This window comes from Apium graveolens, chromosome 4 (assembly GCF_009905375.1).
Source record: "Apium graveolens cultivar Ventura chromosome 4, ASM990537v1, whole genome shotgun sequence".
NCBI classification, from domain to species: domain Eukaryota; kingdom Viridiplantae; phylum Streptophyta; class Magnoliopsida; order Apiales; family Apiaceae; genus Apium; species Apium graveolens.
The window spans coordinates 118,034,153-118,056,160 of record NC_133650.1 but is presented as its reverse complement, the minus strand read 5'-3'; the positions used below and the strand labels follow the sequence as shown (position 1 = coordinate 118,056,160).

The following is a 22,008-nucleotide window of genomic DNA, read 5'->3' as shown; positions in this document are numbered from 1 at the left end:
TGATTGGGCATAGTACAGGACTTTCCTATACATGTCACCACTCTTTTTCTACTTGTATATACACATTCCCACTATTTTTTGAATAGTTTTGTACAGGGTGCAACTTTCACTTAAAATGAACTATTCACATGGTCTGTAAAACTATGTTGTCAGACACTTTTTGACTTTACCAAAATTTTCGTTGATCAAAAGAACTTGAAATATAAGCAATATTAGCCGACATAATATTGCTAGGCTACAACTGCTTTTGTTATGTAGTCATGTAGTCGGGTGCTATCAAACAATTGATAACACTACTAAAAATTGACTTTTCAACTTTTGAAAATTAAAAATTAACATACTTCTGGTTCTGAAATTTCTTGCAATCATATACTACAAATTAATTAAGACTCCTAAGGAGCACAAATTGTTCACTTCTCTAAAAGATTTTGTATATACCATTTCTTCGCTACTGCGTACTAGGTATCACTCGCCGTTCCTTTGCTCGACAAATAGCTTGCCGTATCTCATGCATGTCCATGGTACCTTCTGGCCAGAGATCAGCCAGCTGAAAACACGTAGGAATTGACTTTTAGTACAATCGTGGAGATACCAGATTAGAAAGTAAAAGAAAGCGTAGCCTGATATTTAAATTTTACCGTAAAGCTAAACAAAAAAACAACGGAAAATATATCAAACCTAAAACCTAGAATAACACAATTCTATTTAAACTCTGGGTTGAACAACCATGAAACTCTAATTTTAACACTCATTCAAAAGGCCGGAACCCGATTTTCAATCCGGTTCTCATTAGCATTTTATTTACTGAATGAAATTGAGGCCATTGTATCTTTCACTTTACCCTGCAGTTAAATTCTCACATTACCGGAAAAAAGTTAGAAAAAGTGATCGTGCACAAGTTTTTTTCAGTTCATATAAAGAACTCCGAAACAATCCGGAAAACTGTTAGTAAATTGCAAGATATAAACTGTAAATAATGCCCCCTTCAATATAAAACAAAGAGAAACAAAGATAATTAGTGTACCCTATCTGTTCATTAGCTTTTTTATAGGACTAGGTCCGCAATATGTTCATTTATGAGATTGCCAGCAGGTTGTTGGGTATAGATGAAGATGTCAAATTAAACTCACAATATCTCACCAGTTCCATTATGCATTTGAGTGGTTCCGAACAAAATAAAAAAGAAAACTGTAGACTGGAAAAATATAGTACAAGATGGATAGTACAGTCTACCTTCGCAAACAACCTTCTGACAACGGAAGAACCACTATCTTCATCTAGCCCCTGTTACAATAAAATATATGATAACACAATAATTTCTAACATGCTTCTATGAACTTCTTACATGATATTGTGCTATAACTTATACCTGAATAAATGTATCATACAGATCACATAACTTCTCTTCCAAAAGGTAACCCATACTATAAGTACCTTTGGTGTGTCCAGGCGCGGGTACCTAAAAGTCAGAATTCATTTTGCATCAAATCACTCACTTAAGAATAGAAATTTGATTATCAGATGACTAGAATACAGTAGCACATAATTTGTTATTGCATATGTGGATATGTCTAAGAAGAGTCTTATTTACATAATATCATTTTGCAACTTACCTTAAGCTTCGAAGAGGAAGCCTGCAGTCTGATCAGTTTTATAAATTCCATTTTAATCTGTTTAAAATTGTTGCAGTTTGCTTGACTGGCATACAATTCCTCAAGAATCATTTCCCTCAAGATTTCTGTAAGAAAACAAAAATAATAAAAAAAGAAACAAACATTAGTACAGACTCATTGTCTTTCAAATTTTTAAAAAGAAACTTATTTAAGATAAATAGCAAATTAATTTTAATAAAATACATGTGACACGCCCATTTTATGATTTGGAAAGGAAAATGTGGGGACTGAGGGTAACAAATAGTTTTTTAGGAGGGGCAATTTTTAAATTTTTTACTAAAATTATGAGAAGTACAAATATAAAATTTCGTATAAATGTATCCATACAAAAAAAATTATAATAGGTAACTGAGTTCTTAAAATCCACTATCTAATAGCATCTCCCATGCATTTCGGGTATGGGTGCCATATAAAGTAGAAAAACATGTCAAATCATCACAATTACTAATATTTTTTTTTAATTTTGTTTTCTTTGTACTTTGGGCACAATTCTTATCAATATTTGCTTCAATGGTTGGCAATCAAAGTTGCCAAAATATTCTTGCATTATTTTTTTTTAAACTTGATGAAAATTATATGCGTTTAGTAGAGATGTTCGCATTTTTTCCATTTTAGGTGTGGGCCAAAGGGTGCTGGCTAATTCGTTAGGCACCTAGAAGCCTTTAATGGTAGTCAATAATAGTGTCATGCCGCATAAATTGTATTATTAGTCCATCACCCCATTGCAGATATTCTATATAGTACATAAATTGTATTATTAGTCCATCACCTCACCAAAAAAAAGAACATAAATAAAATAATAGAAATGACGAAAATTGAAATATAAAATATTAGACTCTTTTATAAAGTGAAAAAGTGAAATATTTTTAAAATTTCCGAGCCATGTGATATACCTCTTCTAATCTCAGGGGCTCACAAGAGCTTGAATAACCAATGGCTATATAGGCCTCTACGACACGTGCCCCAAAAGAAAAGTTTTTGAACAATAATTTATTAATAATCTATATTAAAATACATATATTTTCTCAAATTCCCTCATTAAAAAGGTGATGTGCCCATGTGTTCTATGTAGTTATATTGATAACCGATGCTAGAAACTACAATAGTTTTTTTATATATAATGTCCTTACGTAAAAACTGAAATTGATCTTCATCCGACACTACTCACAACCAATCTCAAAAACCGAATCTCATCCTCATCACTTTTCGGGTTAATCTACCTCTCCCCCACTTATGAGGTTAATCGACTTATGACAATTATTTTAAAAGTACCATAAGTTATATCATGTCAAAGACCTATATGTAATCTATATCTAATTATGCTATTGTACAACTTATTTTGATGACGGAGTCCCAGAATGCGTATCTTACATATAAAAACAAAAAAAAATCTTTACTAGATACACATTTGGATAAACATATTAGTCCCATTTTGAGAATGCATGTCCCATGGGTTTTTCATGCCCCTTTTCATATTTGATATTCTCCTAGCATTTCTTTAATATTGTGTGTTTTTTCCTTGAACCCTTGTATAAAAATAACTCCCACCCTATTTTACTTATTTTACTTGGAACATACTTACATAAAAGTAAAACTCTACACAAAATTTTGATTATATTATCATGGGGAAAAGAAAGTATATGAAGATAAAAAAAAAATCACACCACATGATCGATATCACTATTATGATTTAGTTCGTCATGATCGTATCTAGTGACACCACCTCGTATGTGTGGGAATATTTTATTTCATATATAGGTGAATAGACATATTTCATATATAAGTATATAGATCAAGACTAGACAATCTTTTTCAATGACAGCCAAACTTTCTAGCCTTTTATGACACCTTATATGGTGTGAGATGGAACAATTTTAAAAATGACCATTAAAGTCACTTCAAAAATCAACTTCATATTGTATTTTTTTAAAAATATAACGATGTTTCATTTTTTTATTGAATATCTTATAAAAATATGTTTTTTGAAGTCATATGTTCAATATATGTTTCTTAAAAAGAAAATTAAAAAATAAAAACTAATAACATGACACTATAATGCGTGTACAAACATCACATGAATTCCTAATTTAAGCTCAATTATGGTAAGTCTAATAGAAATATAATCTACATATCTTCTCTGTTCTTTGTACACAAGAAAGTTCAACTACTATTTGATCCACTTTAAATGATATTATTAGTTCAAGAGTCTCCACTCCCGAAATTAAAAAAAGTATCTCACAAATCTCACCAAACATTCAATAGATTTTTTTACAGAACAATACATACCTTTAAATTTGTGCGCTCAAGGTACTTCCCTAGAATATTCATAACGATCAATTAATTCTTCAGATATTTTCCCCTCATTCAGTTCCTGCATTTCGGGCATTAATGGAGATGGCATGAAGACGTGTTGTAATTGTTTATGTACAGCTAGTTGAGTGACATGATAGAAACCGGTGAATAGATACATAGTGCTTGAGGTCTAAGAAAGGGAAGGGATATAGAGTGTGTGAGCATGTCATATATAAGGTAAACATTTTTCCATATTTTTCCTTACCGTCCACTTAGCAATTTTTTTCAGCTTATCTTTCAGCTCAAGAGACAAGTGGAATGTTTTATTTGGAGAAGAAGCATCCGCTCCCTGGACATCTAAAAGGGGTGTCTTCGCTGCACCCGAAAGCATGATCATTATACACTATAGAAAGCACCACTAAATTTGAAAAACGTACTTCTAGTTCTATATGAACTGAAGCCCCAAATATTTAGAAGTTAAGAGTTTAGTTTTTATATTTGATGGGAAAAAGGAAACAAGAAACTTACAATGTTCAACCAACATCTTTAGCTGCAATATTGACAAATGAAGCATTTCATTCCTTAATTTAAGTTTACCTGTCAAGTTCAGTGATGCTGTTCCCTGCCATGTTCATAGGAAATATAATTGTTGACATTAAGTGATCAAATTATCAAAATATGTCAATCAAGCTATTCGTCCCGGAAACTTAAAGCTTGACGCAAATGTTAAGGACATCACAATAGAGAGCAACAGTAACAGAGAGACTTTAAGGTTCTAGCTTATAAAGGTTAAGCAAAATTTGTATCTTTGTGAATTTATAGTTGTAAATAAAACTCACCAGTGCATGCCTTGTAGGAGGAAGCTCATTTTTTCTATTTTGCTTGGTTGTTTAATGCTGGATCTCGTTGAACTCCTGCAATGTAGTTGATGTGCAGCACTTGTAAAAGATATGCTCTTTCCACGATTCAGTTTATCGCTAGGCTGGTAGTGCTTCTTTATGATAAGTACTCCTCCAGGAGTCTTCATCCGCATATGGAAATCCCTCTTGCAATCATCATTATGTAACTTCAACGACTTTGACTTGGAATTTCCTTTAATAAACATCCTATTTTCTGTTGCATTGTCTAAAACCTTTTTCCCTCTTTTTCTGAGAAACAAAATCAACAAATCACAACTAAGAAATTTAACAATATGATTAAATTACCATGTAAGAGTTAGTTAAGAAACCAAATATCATCAATAAATCAAGAACCTAGTTGTTGATGAAAATAACAGTTCAATATACAATAGGAAAGAACTTGCAACATGAAACCTGTTTAAGTCACTGTCCTATAGAATATTCCCAGAACAAGGAAAAAGAAAACCGAAAATATTGCTGACCAAAAGAGTTAAAAAATCTTACTTGTGCTGCACTTTTTCGGGCATTGCCATTGCATCACTACCTTTTTTTCTTGGTCGTTTCACGAAAATATTTTTCCTACATACAATTATTGTGATAAATGTGTTATCACTAAAAGATATAGAACCGTGATAAATGAAATTGTAACTCCACTAATCTTTTACACAATTTACAATAGCACCCTTTCTTTAGTTATACAACATCAATTTTTTTTGTTAACATTGAACAAAAAAAGCGCCAAGGGACTTTGATTATATTATAAAAACCTAAATAAATCAGTAGGTGGAGAGATAAATAATTAGAGTTATTTTAAGAATACACATGTTGGTACATAAAGGAGACTTCATGGATAATATTATATAATATACATATGTTTGTACATTAAGAAGATTTCTTGAATAATATATTCACATATTATAATAAGTATTATTATATTCACATATTATAATAAATATTATTAGAGTGCAAGGATCTAGCCCACGGAGTTATTAACAAGGTTAATGGATTTAATTGGCACTTTAATGGATTGATTATCATATGGAAACATTATACTGGAATTATATGCTTGATTATAAAGAGGTGTTAGGGAAAGGGTAGAATCTTGTGTATATGAATTTTATTCAAAATTCTGCATTGGGGCCATGCCTCTATATTTCTAACAAAACAATTACATTACTGCTTGTCATGTTGCTTGGAGTAATTTAATACTAAATAATATTTGACAAGCCCCCACACCCAAAGACCATCTTTGGATTGTGGACTCTTCTTGGGATTGAATGCCCCAGACTGTTGTGAATATCTACTCTATAAATTCAAAATCAACTGAAGTACACAAATACTTTCGAACAAAAAACTGATCAAGTAAAAATCAGCACAAACACCACATGAAAAGTACATCATCTAAATGTGTAACAAACAATTATCAAAATTGTTAGTGTATCAAGTCTTACCGCCTCCTTTTCGTTTTCATCTGAAGAATCGTCAGATACGGCCTCACCAGCCTCACGCTTTAATTTTTTCAAAGAAATGATATTTGTCCTGCCTGGTATGAAGTCCACATAAAACCTCTCTCTGCGATTGGCACCGTCAGCACAGAGAACACCAACATTTGTCTTTTGGGCATCCATGATGAAGCAATTAAGATAGAAAAATGAGGAAAACAGCGAAATGTAATTGTAAAAATGGGGTGTACGATACCGAGCAAGATGTTAAGTAAATTGATAGCAGAATAAACCTGAGTGCATATAGAGTTAGAGATGGAGGTAGATATAGAGAGTAAATGAGGGCCTTGTCTTCTTGTTTCATATTTCAAGGGTGCTTGGTTGTAAGCTTGGGTCTTTCTGAGGATTCTGACGTGTTTATGCAGCTGCAAGCCAACTTTTTTGTACATATATAAGATTTTGTTAGCGGACCTTATAAGTTTTTGTGAAAAAGAGGGCATGTTTGTGTAAGGGCATATAAGTTACTTATAATTTATAAACCGTAAGTATTTGTTCAATATTAGTAATAACTATTTTTTCTCAACTTATTTTGATATTTTACCTTTTTATTAATTTTAGTTCTTAAATATTTTTTTTAAATGTTAAGTTAATTTAATAGTCATGAATTAAGATAATAATATTTAAAAATTATTTATTTTATTTCATTTTAAGTTAAAAAAAAATCTGACTTATAAGCAAATAACCAAACACTTACATAATTTATAAGTATTCATCTACTTATCACTTAAAATTTTCCAAACGGGCACTTAGACCTTTCTACTTTTTGGTAAAATATAATGTGTACAAAATACACTTGCACTCCACACAATTTTTTAAATACTAACACAAAACATGTATCCCTAAATTGCTACAAAATAAAAATATTTACAAAATGATATTATTTTTAATTATTTTTAATTATTTTTATTTCATTAAAATATACTTAAATAGAAATTAATAAAAATAAATATTATTTCAAGAATAATTATATAAGATACTTTTATTTTTAGTATTTAAATGAAAATATTCCAAAAATTATATAACACATTATTCCCTCTATTTATAAAAATTATTTTTTTTCTTCTATTCTCACTTATTCTTAAAACAATAAGAATTATGATGGCATACACAATTAATAGTATTTCTTAATTTATAAATAAATTTATTTCACCCTATTGAGAATAAATGGTAATTACAAATATCATTTAAATTTTAAAAATAATAAAATGCCACATGTTATTTAAATTTCAAAACCTTTGATTTTTCTTGTAAAAGACCACTTTTCAATTCTTGACCATTTGCTTTCTAACTTTTGTAACTTAGGCCGTATAAATGGACATTGTATCACAGAATATGGTGACACACTAATATATATAAATGATCACTTTCTCCATCTTCCAACTCTTTTTTATGTCTTTTTTATTTATTGTATGAGAAGATAAGAGATTGTGTTATAAATATATTTGATGGTTACCAAAATTTATTATCATTATTTACCTCATTGATACCTGAGTTTATCCAGAAAAGTCATCATTATTTGCTTGCTTATTAGTATTCTTCATCGGTTGTCAAGCTGCAAATGAGGAGTCTATTCATCTCATTAAAGAGATAAGGTTAGAGTATTTTAGTAATTAGTAGCTATAAATTATAGTATTATATATATTTTTTTTTTTCATATTCATGTATATCATCATATGTGTAACTAATAGGGTAGCTATTTGACTATATAACACAATAGAATTACACTTTATGTATAATAGCTCTGAATAATTGTTCATCCTTTAAAAGATGACTTTGTAACATGTTTATTGTTTTTGTTTATTAATACAAAAGTGTTCTTTATATTACCCTATAAGTGTTTTTTTAATTCTTACATAGTATTCAACAACTAATTGGTATGGAAGCCTATGTGTTGCCACTATGTGAAAAGTACTCGTACACAATATATTTTTTAATGTGTCAATTGGCTAACAAAACATTGCATTAAGCCTCTTTTTGAAGTATGCACAGAAAATTGGGTTTTGCACCCAGTATTAGATTTGTCCGATACTAGAACTTTTTTTGCCATCAACTACAACACTAAAAATTATTGCATTAACAGCATATTGCAACACAATAATCATGTAATGAAACGCCAACTAGTGTTGCATAAACATTAAACGGACGTGTCAGTAGTGGGTCGCGGAATAATTAATATATTTATATATATATATATATATATGTATATATATATATATCTTCAATTAAATTATTTTTAGACATATGATTAAATATGGTTTCCTTGGTCTCACTGCCTATATCTTTGTCAACAGTAAATGTTGTTTCCTTGGTCTCCAAGAATACACCAATTTCAGACGAATGGAGGTAATCTTTCACATACTTTGCAATCTTAATATAATAACTTGCAATTATCAGTTCCAACTTCACCTCGTTGAACCTTGCAATTATCCTCTACGCACACTTCAGGTAAAGCTCTATTCTTGGCCCCTTAACTTGGTACCCTCCATTTATCTGATAGACAACGATTATGGAGTCACTGAACACATTCAAATTCTGCATTTTCATTTCCAAAGCTAGCTTGAGACCGTTGATCAGGACCTCATACTCGGCATCATTGTTGGTTACATGGAAGGCCAGTGTGGTCGCGTGTCTGATCTTGCGGGCCTCCGGGCTGATTAGCTCAATTCCAGCTCGTACCCCATCTCCATTATAGGCGCTATCCACAAATAGGCTCCAACATGGGGTACTATTTTGGTTTTTCAGCCTGACCTCCTGTGCACTAGGCATGACAACAAGAGCTCCCTGCTCACTTCTTGATGTGGAGGAAATTCAATGACAAAATCGTCCAAGGCTTAGCCTTTGATTGCGGTCCTTGGCTTATAATTCACCTCGAACTAGCCGAGCTCAACCGTCCACTTTAACAATCGACCAGAAGTCTCCGGATTGTGCATTACCTGCCTGAGGGGATATGAGGTTCGTAATTCTATCCTGTGCGCCTGAAAATATGGTCTGAGCTTTCAAGAGGCCAGGATCAAAGCATATGATAATTTCTCGAGACTTTTGTACCGAGTCTCTGCATCGACTAGCCTCTTACTCATAAAGTAAACAAGGAGCTCGATACCATCTTCCTCTTAGACCAATACAGCACTTAGTGCAAAGTTAGAGACGGCCAAGTATAGGACCAGAATCTCACCTGCCTTTGGGTTGGACAACATTGGGGGACTATTGAGATTCTTCTATATTTTCGTAAAGGCTTCCTCACACTTTTCTGTCCACTAAAACTTTCTCCCCACTCCTTTAATTGCTTTGAAGAACTCTTGGCACTTGTCGGAGGACTTTGAGATGAAGCGGTTTAGGGAAGCCACTCATTCCGTTAAGCTTTGGATATCCTTCACCTGCCGTGGGATCTCATCTCGAGTATAGCTCATGTCTTGGAGGGTTGGTCTCAATGCCCTTGTGGTTGACGATAAATCCAAGAAACTTTCCAGACTTGACCCCAAACACACATTTATGAGGTTGATCTTCATCATGTACTCTATCAGGATCTGGAACATGTCTGATAGGGGGACATGATCATTTGATCCCTTTGACTTTACCAGCATATCATCCACATATGCCTCCATAGTCTTCCCTAATTGGTGCTTGAATATCTTGTTTACCAGCCTCTGGTAGGTTGCTCTAGCGTTAAGGAGCCCGAAAGGCATTTCAATATAACAATAGAGGTGCTCTTGATCTGGCCTATACATTTGGATTTGGTTATATCCCGAATAAGCATCCATAAAACTAAGTAATGCGTGCCCAACTGTGGAATCAACGAATTGGTCAATTTGGGTAGAGGAAAACTATTCTTCGGGCACGATTTGTTTATGTCTGTGAAGTCCACACATGTCCCCCATTTTCCATTTGGTTTCTTGACAAGCACTAGGTTGGCCAGCCACATGGGGCACAAGGCTTCCTATACATGCCCTGCCTCAATCAGTCTATCAACTTCTTCTTTGAGGGCCTCTTCCCTCTCTCCACTTATTGGCCGCCTCTTTTGTCTCACCACCTTCTTTTTGGATGTAAGTTCAGTCGGTGGCACATGATGATATTCAGGTCAATCCCTACCATATCGGAGTGTGACCATGCAAATACATCCAAAATTCTCCTCAAGAATTGGGCCAGGTGTTCCTTAGGTTGGGGCTTAAGTTAGAGACTATTATGAGTACCTTGAAACGATCATTCGGGTCTACCAAGATGAGATTGGGTCCTATGCAGCCCCAACCCTCTTAACCATTAGGGGCATTCTTCGGTCCAAGTCTGCCTGTGCCTCACTAGTTTCTCCCACTTTCGTGATTTTCCAACCTTCTATGGCCTCGAACTCGGGCTGGTGAGCTCGAACTGAATTGACCAAGCGTTCAGTGGTCATGGTGACCGTGGGAGTGATTTCATTGAATATATCTATGGTTGTTGTTGTTTTTTTTGCGTTCCCCCTTCCCTTTCTTGAGTCTTGCATCGACTTGTTCTGGGCTCTCTTCTTTATCACTTCCTCTTCTACAATTCCCTCATGTACCAAAATGATGGGCTGAGAGGCCTCCATTAGCAGGGCCCATGGGCGCAGTTCCACCTGAATCCCCATCTTCTCAAAATAGTCTTCGAGCAATTCCTCGATTGAGATTATGTTGGAAGTCTCGTGTCCCTCAGGACGTACTATTTCTTGCCTTTTGCCTCTTTCATGAGGACATCACTTTCACCCGAATTGACCGTCTTCTTCGATGTGTTCCATAACTCTACTTCCCTGAGTGTCTGGCTATAGCAGACTCTCGATTCCTATTGACAGCTCTTCGAGAAGCCTACCCCCGTGGGATTTGGAAATTTTACTGTTATATGATGGATCAATGTCACCATCCTCATTGCCCTCAGAAGAGGCCTACCCACTATAATATTGTAGGCACAAGGATTGTCTACAACTGTAAATATAACAAACTGGGTGGCCACACAAGGTTCTTTTCCAAAGGTCACCGGGCCTAGCCTCTATATTTCTAACAAACAGTACATTACGACCTATATCATGTTGCTTGTAGTGATTTAATATTAAATAATATTTGACAAGCCCCCACACTGAAAAGCCATCTTTGGATTGCGAACTCTTATTGGGATTGAATGCCCGAGAGTGTTGCGAATATCTACTCTATAAATTCAAAATCAACTGAAGTACACAAATGCTTTCGAACAAAAAACTGATCAAGTAAAAACTAGTACAAACACCACATAGAAAAAATACATCATCTAAATGTGTAACAAACAATCATCAAAATCGTTAGTATATCAAGTCTCATCGCCTCATTTTCATTTTCTTCTAAAGAATCTTCAGATACAGATATCAGCAAGATTATTTGTAAATTGAGAGGAGAAATGGGTAGTACGATACCGAGAAAGATTGTTACATAAATTGAGAGGAGAAAAAATGTGAGTGCTTATAGATTTAGAGATGGAGGTAGATATAGAGAGTAAATGAGGGCCTTGTCTCCCTGGGATATTTATAGCCCAAGAATAGGGTTTAGGCGTTGGTACCTTTCGATCAGAGCCGTTCGTTGTTGCAAGCGAGAAAACCTGGATTTAATGAATTTCTTACACGTGCCCTACTAGAAAAAAGACCTTAGACATCGGTTTTTAACCGATGTCTATGTAAAAAATGTATGATGTCTTCGCGCCAGATGTTAAATATATTTTCTCATAGACTTCGGTTCGATGTCTATGTAATATTACACATCATTTTTGGAAAATTTCTGATGTCTAATTCACATTGATATTATAATTGTTTAATGTCAAGTTCAGAAATATAATATTAAAACTATAACATACAATCAATATTTATAAAATAACATCGATTACAAATAAAAAACCGATGTCTATATCTTATTAGACATCGGTTAAAAATGAAAAACCGATGTCTATATCTTATTAGACATCGATCATTTTCTAAGTACTCGATGTCAATGTTGGTAATAGACATCGATCATTTTCTAAGTACCCGATGTCAATGTTGATAATAGATATCGGCTGTTTTCTAAAAAACCGATGTTGGTATGATAAATAGACATCGGGTTTTATTTTTAAATCGATGTTATTACCCTGTTTTCATGTGCTAATATTCCTTTATTAACATCGAATATTTTATTTTTCTGATGTCTTTGTGATTTTAAGACATTGCTTTTATATGTGTAAACTGATATTATTTATGGTTTTTTAACATCGGTTCTAATAACAATGTGATGTCGGTTTCTATTATAATTAAACCGAGCATCTCTATTTTTATGAACCAGAAAACTCCATATGGTAAAATATAATCAACCAACAATTTTCCATCCAACCAACCAACAATTTTCACCCCATCAACCAACAATTAACCCAGATTCAACCAACGACAATTTTTATCCAATCAATAACCTAAAACATCTACTAGAAAATTCAGAACATTTACATTAACTAACCAACAACAAATATATAGCGAAAATAGTTCTAACACATTGTCAAACATGCATCTTACAAATTCGATCATCAAGTACATTAAGAAACCAAAATTTACAGTAGTGAGGCAAGGAAATTTATAATCTACATTTTGTCTTGAATGAAGTCGATAACATCACAGGGAACCTGGTCCAGCTCCTCTAGAGTGTAAGACTTGCGAGTCTTGGTCGCCCACTAAAAATTGAGTAAACCGAAAAGGGAAATCATAAAAAAAATGCATCTAAAATGCCACATTCATCATACAAAAATGAATGTACCTCATGTACCTCATGACCACATAACCACATAACCACATTCAACACCACCAGGCTGTTTCGGGGATCCTTGTTAAGATAAAAATAAAAAAAAGCTGGCTTTACAAACTGATTAAATCAAGATTACTGTCGTACTACAAAAATTATAATATAAATTACTTACTACAAGATTCTTGATTTTAGGAGCTTTGTTTCCCCATCCTGTTTGAGAATTAACTTGTTTTATTGTCCTGCATATTATAATGACACTGTCAAGAGTCTATATCGAATACAAGAAATAAATGAAATAACCTAAAATAAAGGAATAATGTTACTCTGATAAAGCTTTTTCCAAATCATCAAAATGAGTTGGATAAGGCAAAGGATTGAGAATGTAAATGTCCCCATCCCATATTACGACCAGAATGCAGTGACAACTGTAATATTATAAATTTACACAAGTCATATATATTTAAAAATAGCCTAAAAACCTAAAAAAAATTAAATTAATTGATTACAATATGCATTTAAAAATACTTACTCATGATTATGTGGCAGGAAGAATATGTGATTTTGATTACCCTCTTTCAACCGACTACCAACATTTCATTGAAAATCAGCATTCAAATTAAAGTTGGCGCCAGGATCAAAAAATCCATACAGGACCACATCATCATTCTTGCGAACCCTCTTAATTGTGCTATGCAGGTTCCGATACATATGTGGAGAAATTAAAATTACTAGCATACCAGTTGTGCTATAATTCAAACAGAACCTATAGCCACGAAAATAAATTACTTACGCCATATACGCAGATATTACAAATTGTCCAATCATGTCAAACTCTAACAATGCTTTTAAATTCTCATGCAATATATATTGTCTTCTCAACTCCAAACACATCAGAATCACATGGAATAGGGATCGATTCCCCGCTGGCTTTCGTAAATGTCGTTGCATGTTTGTACAATACCTTGTATTGGCGTGGCACTTTCTTGATGACCTTGACGTGAGTGAACTCTGGTTGAATTTTATGCACCTCACCCTTGTTCTTTGACTGTGACATATCTCTTTGCTTTTTCTACAAAAAAATGAAAGAATATAAGTAGACATTTATTCACCTAATTAACCCCTATTTTTCAACATTTATACAACTTTAGCAACCAACAAGCACATGTAAATACCACAACTATCCGTAGGCTGATTAAATTTCGAGGCCATGCCAAGTGTGAACCAACGGCTTCACGAACATGTTCAATTTCACCAGGTATAGGCACGAGAACTAAAGCATCTGGTTGGATATGTCCATCAACCAATACACGAGCATATCCAGGCTTTAGGGGCACTCCATAAACCAAAACATTCATTTCATCATCTTCGAAAACAGTACCAAAAGCAACCTTATTTTCGATGTTATCCACCGAAAGATCACAAATTTGTGGACCCTATAATTAAGGAGTAAATTATATATTACTCAACAATTTGAAGAACTGTATAATTACAATAATATTTATGAAATATACCTTCTTTTCTGATGGAGGGGGTTGATCATAAGCAAGACAATCATCATTCACTAATAATTCTTTTGCTTTTGGTTCTCCTTCAACTGGTTGGCAACTTGCGATATCCGAAAAATTCGGAGACTGTTGATTAGATCAAGTAAACATGACTTGAGCTCAGCCATTTCCCGCCTTGTTCTTTCCAACTCCTCCTGTAGCACACTATCACGGGCCAACAACTCCGCCTTGGTAATTGCAGGTTTTCTCTCTTTCGGCAGATTAAAGAACATTTTTGGGGTGACGAAACCTCCAACTCCTCGAACCCTGCCTGAATGCTCAGGAGTTTCGAGTGCCGTAGTCAAGACATCATCAGTTCCAGATGGTACAAATTCACCCTTCTCCTTCTTTTCGAGTAATTCATCCTATCAATAAAATCAAAAATAAACATTAGAGCCAAATTAATGGACCATTTCTCTAACTAATGCAGCTATGAATACACATCAGATCTTAGGACTTTATTGAATCGTTCGAAGGCATACATCCATCTATAAAATATCGGTCCACATAAATGCACTTCTAGGACCAAGTGGACAATAAGATGTAACATTACATCAAAAAAAGATGAAGGGAATATTTTTTCTAGATCACATAAGGTTATTATTACATGTGACGACAATTTATCGAGTTTCGAGACATCGACAACTTTGCTGCATAAAGCATTAAAAAAGAAGCACAGTCGTATGATTGTGACCATAACATGTTTTGGGAGAACGGATCGAATAACAACAGGGAGGGGTTGTTGAAGAAGGATATGGCATTCATGGGACTTAAGCACGTATATCTTCAAATCAGACATGGATACACAGTTTTTTATGTTTGATCCATATCTAGAGGGAAGTTTCACAAACAAGAATGAGTTCAACACTTTCTTTTTTCGGCCTTCGACAAAGTAAAAGGGGAAGGGGCAGATAGGTCTTCTTTTCTCCTACTTGAGGAGCTAAATTATGTCTAACACCCATAAATCATATCACGACATGCCGCCTCACTATCTTTTGACAATTGCATATTTAATAACATCCCAAGCAGATTATCACACATATTTTTATCGATGTGCATAACATCGAGACAGTGGCAAAATATGATATTTCCAATATTATAACTCAAAGAAAACAGATTTTTTCTTCCAAGGATATTCCACCTTCTTCGACTTCTTCACCTCTTTCCTAAAACAAAATCAATTCGTTCCTGACGCGCTAACACTTCTTCTCCGGAAAGGGGTTGACATGCATTCCCCAACTCTTGCTGTCCGTTAAAGGATGCCTTTTGCCTCCTATAAGGGTGTTTCCTAGGCAAATACCGATGATGATCTTGGAAATACATCTTCCTACTGTGACTTAAATATTTAGCCACAGTATCGTCACTAAAAATTGGACAACTCTTATAACCCTTATTCATGCAGCCTGACAAGTTCTCATATGCTGGAAAATCATTTATAGTCCACAATAAAATTGCTTTTAGAGTGAAATATGATTTACTATAGGCATCATAAACGTTTGGTTCACCTTCTTCCCAAAGCTTTTTCAGATCATCAATCAACGGTTGTAAATAGACGTCGATGTTATTTCCCGGCTCATGTGGACCAGGAACTAAAACTGACAACATAATGAACTTCCTTTTGATGCATAACCATGGAGGAAGATTGTACGTTACCAACACTACTGGCCAACAAGTATATCGATTGACTAACCCATTAGTATGTGGGTGATATCATCCACTGATAAAACCAATCTAATATTCCTAGATTCACTACCAAAGGCAGGCCACCGGTAATCGATTTCCTCCAAGAAGGAGAGTCGGCCGAATGTCGCATTTTGTCATCATTTATTTGCTGATTTGCATGCCATGTCATGAGTTCAGCACTAGAGGGAGATTTAAATAACCGTTTAAATCTTGGAATTATATGAAAATACCACATGACCTTGGCTGGAACATTGACCCTAAGTTGGCCATTCTTCCGTACTTTCCAACGTGACAGCTTGCAATGAGGACACTGAGAAGCATGAGAATGTATGCCCCTGTACAATATACAATAATTGGGACACGAATAAATTTTTATATACTCTAGACCTATATCGGATAAAGTTTTCTTCACTTCATATAAGTTAGGAGGCAACACATAATCTTTGGGACGGATCGAGCCAACTGAAGAGAGCAGCTCAGTAAAGGCAGTGTCGCTAATACCAAACCTAACTTTCCAGTTGTGCAATTTTTACATTGACTCTAACTTTGTGCACTCGCTGCCCTCAAAACAACTGTTGTTCCGCATCAACAACAAACCTCTGAAAATCATATGAATCCTTATCGTAATTACCCGAATTAAAAGCTGCTTCACAAACTTCAACAGTTTCTGATGCAACAAAGTGCTCTGTAGGTTGGTCTGAAGCATGACGTGTACTACCTATTGAAGACCTAGTACTCCTAGTAGATTTTTCTTCATACCAAATCTAACATACCCCAAACTAAAACCATGATCGTAGATATATCCCCTTATGATTTTGGTTGAGAATTTTTTAAAATTCACACATCGACCACATGGACAAGGAATTCTTTTAGGATCTTTATAATTTTCTTAAGCGAAAATCAAGAATTTTTCGACGCCAATTTCAAATTCTAAAGAATCCATATCTTTCGATATCCACGACTTATCCATTGTTGAATATGTATGACCAGCAATCTAGCAACCAAACCACCTGATGGTCATTTCAACATCAAATATTAGAGTAAGTTTATATCATTTATATTTATTATACTCATAATTCTACTATACTATATTTCTTGGTTATTAGATATAATATTTATTAATTTTTAATAGATATACTATGTTTTATCCTCATTATGCAGCTATAATATATACTTAATACTAGGAATTAGTGTTATATATTTATCACATGTTATGCATCGCTTAATTACTTCATGCTAAACAAAACCAAGAAAGTCAACATTGTTTAACTAGCATAATCAAGACACGTGCACATATTCAAGCGCGAATTAATAACAAACATGCCCTTAAAAAATTGAAAGATTTTACACAAATGACAACTAGTACATTCATGGAATCTCATCTATTAAAAGAGAACGATACACTAAATCTGATACATAAACAACAATCGAAATCAAATAATGTATACATAAATAATGACAGATCGGTTACTGGTGAATCCCTTCCTAAATAATGTATACATAAAAAAGGAAAAAAGCAAACGAATAAGAATTTCTAACCTCCTTCTTGAAGTAGAATGTGCAGGCACTGTCAAATTCCAAGACTTGATGAGATAATCTGCAAATAGACAAAATCGAATTTAAAAACATACTATTACTTAAAACTTTAAACGGCCAAAAATCGGAAGATATCAACCGGAAAAGAAAAATTCATGCAAATATCAAACCTAATTGATATATTTAGGCAAACCTAAATATATATACACAAGAACACAAACCTAATTTATGTTCAAACAAATGCAGATTTATGTAAATATATATAGATGAATATTTAAAACAACTCATGAAAAAATATAAAATTAGAGTACAAACCTTATTTGGCTCAATGAATCTCAAAACCTGTTCAAAAAAGGAAAAAACCCATTAAAATTTATGAACAAACCCTAATTGAACAAATGTAACCTAATCGAACATACAACCCTAAATGAACAAATATACCTGTTCAGAAATTAGGGTTTCTCGTAGATGAATTTTAATTAACTGATGGTGTTCTTCAATTTGGGGTTTAATTAAAATCTATATACTTATTATAAACTGATATGGTGTATGTGTGAGATAGAGAGAGATGGAAGAGAGAGAGGGAGAAGCAGAGATGGAAGAGAGAGGGAAAGAGAACCAGAGAGTGAGCTCAGAGAGAGAGCAGAGAGTGTGAGAGTGAGAGAGCAGAGAGAGTCAGAGTGAAGAGAGACAGGAAAAAAATTAGGGGGAAACGAGTTTTTTTGTTAGGGGGGAATATTTGGGGAATAAAGCGGGAAAAGTTTCCGCGTATTTTTTTTTAATTTTTTTAAGTTAACGATCGACAACGGTTGTAAAATACAATCGATGTCTATAAAACATAGACATCGGTTAACCATCGACAACGATTATAAAATACAACCGATGTCTATAGAACAAAGACATCGATTATATTGAAAACTGATGTCTAACTAACATTTTTCATTTTGAAAATAAGTATAAACATCGGTTATTTTCTAGACCGATGTCTAAAATATAAGTAACATCGGTTTTAAAATAACCGATGTCTAAATGAACTTTAACATCGGTCGTCCGAGCAACCGATATCTAAGGACCGATGTCTATTGACAGAATTCTAGTACTGGTGTCTATACAAGGACAACCTTAGAATATGCCGAGGGCGTATTGAAGCGTACCTTGATCATTCTAATTATTGGTTTTTGATAAAAGTAATTGTCACGTGCCTAGACTTGTGTCTCACGTATTCTGGCATATTGGGCTTCCATCTTATGGGGCTGTAAAATTGACTTGTTCCTGAATTGGGTTGGACCCTGGCTCATCCCATTATCCTGGCTCACCCCTGAATTGGGCTGGACTCTTGCTGAGTGTGGCTAACTTAGAGCAGGGTTAAACCGTAGATGGGATGTTTATACCCTATCATTTGCCTCCACTCCCTTATGCAGATTTTCTGAATGAGGAGTAGAGAAAAATATTCTCAAGTTTTTGTTTTCTTGAGAAACATTTGCTGCTTTCTTACCCCCAATCTGGGGTGGGTATGTAGAGATCAATCCGGATTCAAGAATGGAAAAATTGAGTTGGCTTGAGAGAAAAATTTGTCATTTTCTTACCCCCAATTCGGGTTGGGTATTAGAGACCAATCTATATTCAAGTAGAGAAAATTTGGTTGCCTTAAGAAAAATTTGCTTCTCTCTTGCCCCCAATCCGGGTCAGGTATGTCAGGCATGTAAAGACCAATCTGGACTCAAGTAGAGAAATTTGGTTTCCTTGAGAAAAATTGTTGCTTCCCTTATCCCCAAATCCAGGCCTGTATGTAAGACCAATCCAGATTCATAGATGAAACTTGTGCTGTCTTGAGAGAAAAAATTGCTGCTTTATTGAAACTAATAGAATTACATCAACGTCCTCATCTTCAACTTTAACATCAATATTACACAATTCTAATAAAATTATGTTGAACCGATCTAAGTTATCTAAAAGAGGTATACCTTCCTGTATTCGCAGACTAAATAGAGTTGCTTGAGAAGCAACTTATTTTTTAAAAACTTTTCATGTAGAGACTTTAAAGCTTCAAACCATAAATCAGATACTGTGTCGTCCTTCATAATTTCAGTAATAAGAGTTGTCTGTCAAGCAGAACATAATTGTTGAGTGTATCTATTTTATTGAGACTGGTCATCTCGACATATGAGTACACGTTTTTAGCATATGAGTACTTCCTTATATTCGATCGATCACCCTGATGACTGAATACTCACCTCGATATTCGTTTAAATTTGCCGATTTTTGGAATATTGATATTTATGGACTACAATAGAATAAATGCCTTAGTGGCTTTTCTTAATTAAAAAAAATTATGAATGTCGGCCTAAAGCAAAGAGTCATTTCCTAAGCCCAATTTTCGGAAAGACAATACTTTGTTTGTGAGTTTGATACATTCCAACACACTTTTTAACATTTTTTTTATATTAATTATATTAACAAATTATAATTGTTGAAAAGAGAGAATTTTACTTAAACTCACACAAAAGAAGAAATATTGGACAAAGATATTAAATTCTTACTCACACATATAGAAAAATAAAATACATGTACCTATAAATTATCTAAGATGTATTTAGATGAATCTAAAAATTGGTAATGCATGTCTCACTAGTTGAAATTATAATTTCAACACCCACGCTTAATTTTAACTATTCCGGTAGCAGTTCAATATTTTATATATATTTGGATCTGGGGAGACTGTTTCTTCGTTCTTTATAAGACTTCTTTTCCAAACATAATTCTTCGTCAGCAAAGATTATCGACCCATGAACGTTTTTGTCACACAAACTTTATTGGTCATAAAATTCACTTTCTTTGCCTGTCGTATAACTTTAGTCACGTTTCCTTTGGAGTAAACAAGGATCTCACATTTTTTTCAAATAATTTTTATCGTCATTGAGTTCACTTTTATATACCAGACTAGCTTGCCTCAATCGATATCACAAAAATATAAACGCAATATCTAGCTCTTGATAACAATTTAATGAAAAAAAAATCATTAAATTCTTATACAAGACCATGATATAGGCGAAGATTCTTACTTACACACACATTTAGGAAGAACACATGAGTTCGTACTCATGCATTTGGGGAAAAAATATCAAATGACATATTCCATGACTTTATATAGGATTTTTTTCCTAAAATCTATGTATTCATAGACTCGAACAGACTCCTAGAAAATTTTATGAATAAATTTGGATTTTATATGCATCACTACAAGAAAAAAAGGATAACAACCGACCGTAAAAAACGGTCGATTAAGAGGCAAAACGGTCGGTTACAAGGGTCATAACCGACCATAGGCCGTGGTCGGTTCTAACCTTGTCGGTTATGACTTTTAGTCCGGTTTAACCCTCATAACTGACCAATACAGTGGTTGGTTAAGTGCCTGGGCATTTACTAAAATATGGGTCACTGTGTACACGTGTGCACACGTGTCGCCACGTCACTGAGTCATAACCGACCGTTGGTGGTCGGTTATGTCAATTTTTAAAATGTTGACTGGAACTCATAACCGACCGTGGTCAATGTGTGCACATCGGTCGGTTTTTCACCAGAAGCTGACTTAAATGTCATAACCGACCGTCATAAAACCGACCACCCTCTAAAGAAGACGGTCAGTTTTATGAAGAAGGTGGTCGATTATTTCACCTGACGGTCGGTTTTCTGGGTTTTGTGATGGTCAAAAGTGTTCGGCTATGCCTATTGTCGGTCGGTTTTAAGGTCTGATTTTAAAAAAATTGCAGGTTTTTCTGCAGCCCCTGCATACCAAACCAAATCAATACACAAATCCAATCCAATCACAACCAACAAACAAACAACCAAAAAAAAATAATGATAATCATTAAACTATCTACTCAAATTATTCGCAAAAACTAGTAAATTTCATAATTAAACAATAGTAATTAAATCCACCACAAACATTCACAAACTCCGATAACCGGAGGATTAAACCGTATCATTACATCATTATAAGCAATCCTAAATAACCGACAAAGTATCAAACCATCACAACGTATTATATTACATGCCATAACAATCAAATTACAATAGTCTTAAACCGATCAATATAAACTAATCCAACAAATCAACATCAGACAATCTACCGCCATCACCGCCGT

The 22,008-nt window shown here is 34.1% G+C and overlaps 1 protein-coding gene across 1 annotated transcript; it reads right to left on the bottom strand.

Moving 5' to 3' along the window:
* Positions 1-427: 427 nt before the first annotated feature.
* LOC141718490 (ubinuclein-2-like) lies at positions 428-1,732 on the bottom strand. Its single transcript, XM_074520874.1, has 4 exons — positions 1,614-1,732; positions 1,370-1,459; positions 1,234-1,284; positions 428-547 (listed from the first exon to the last, which is right to left on the bottom strand). Exons 1-4 carry the CDS (start codon positions 1,722-1,724, stop codon positions 449-451), a joined length of 351 nt encoding a protein of 116 aa, XP_074376975.1. The 5' UTR covers positions 1,725-1,732; the 3' UTR covers positions 428-448.
* Between the last annotated feature and the right edge of the window lie 20,276 nt (positions 1,733-22,008).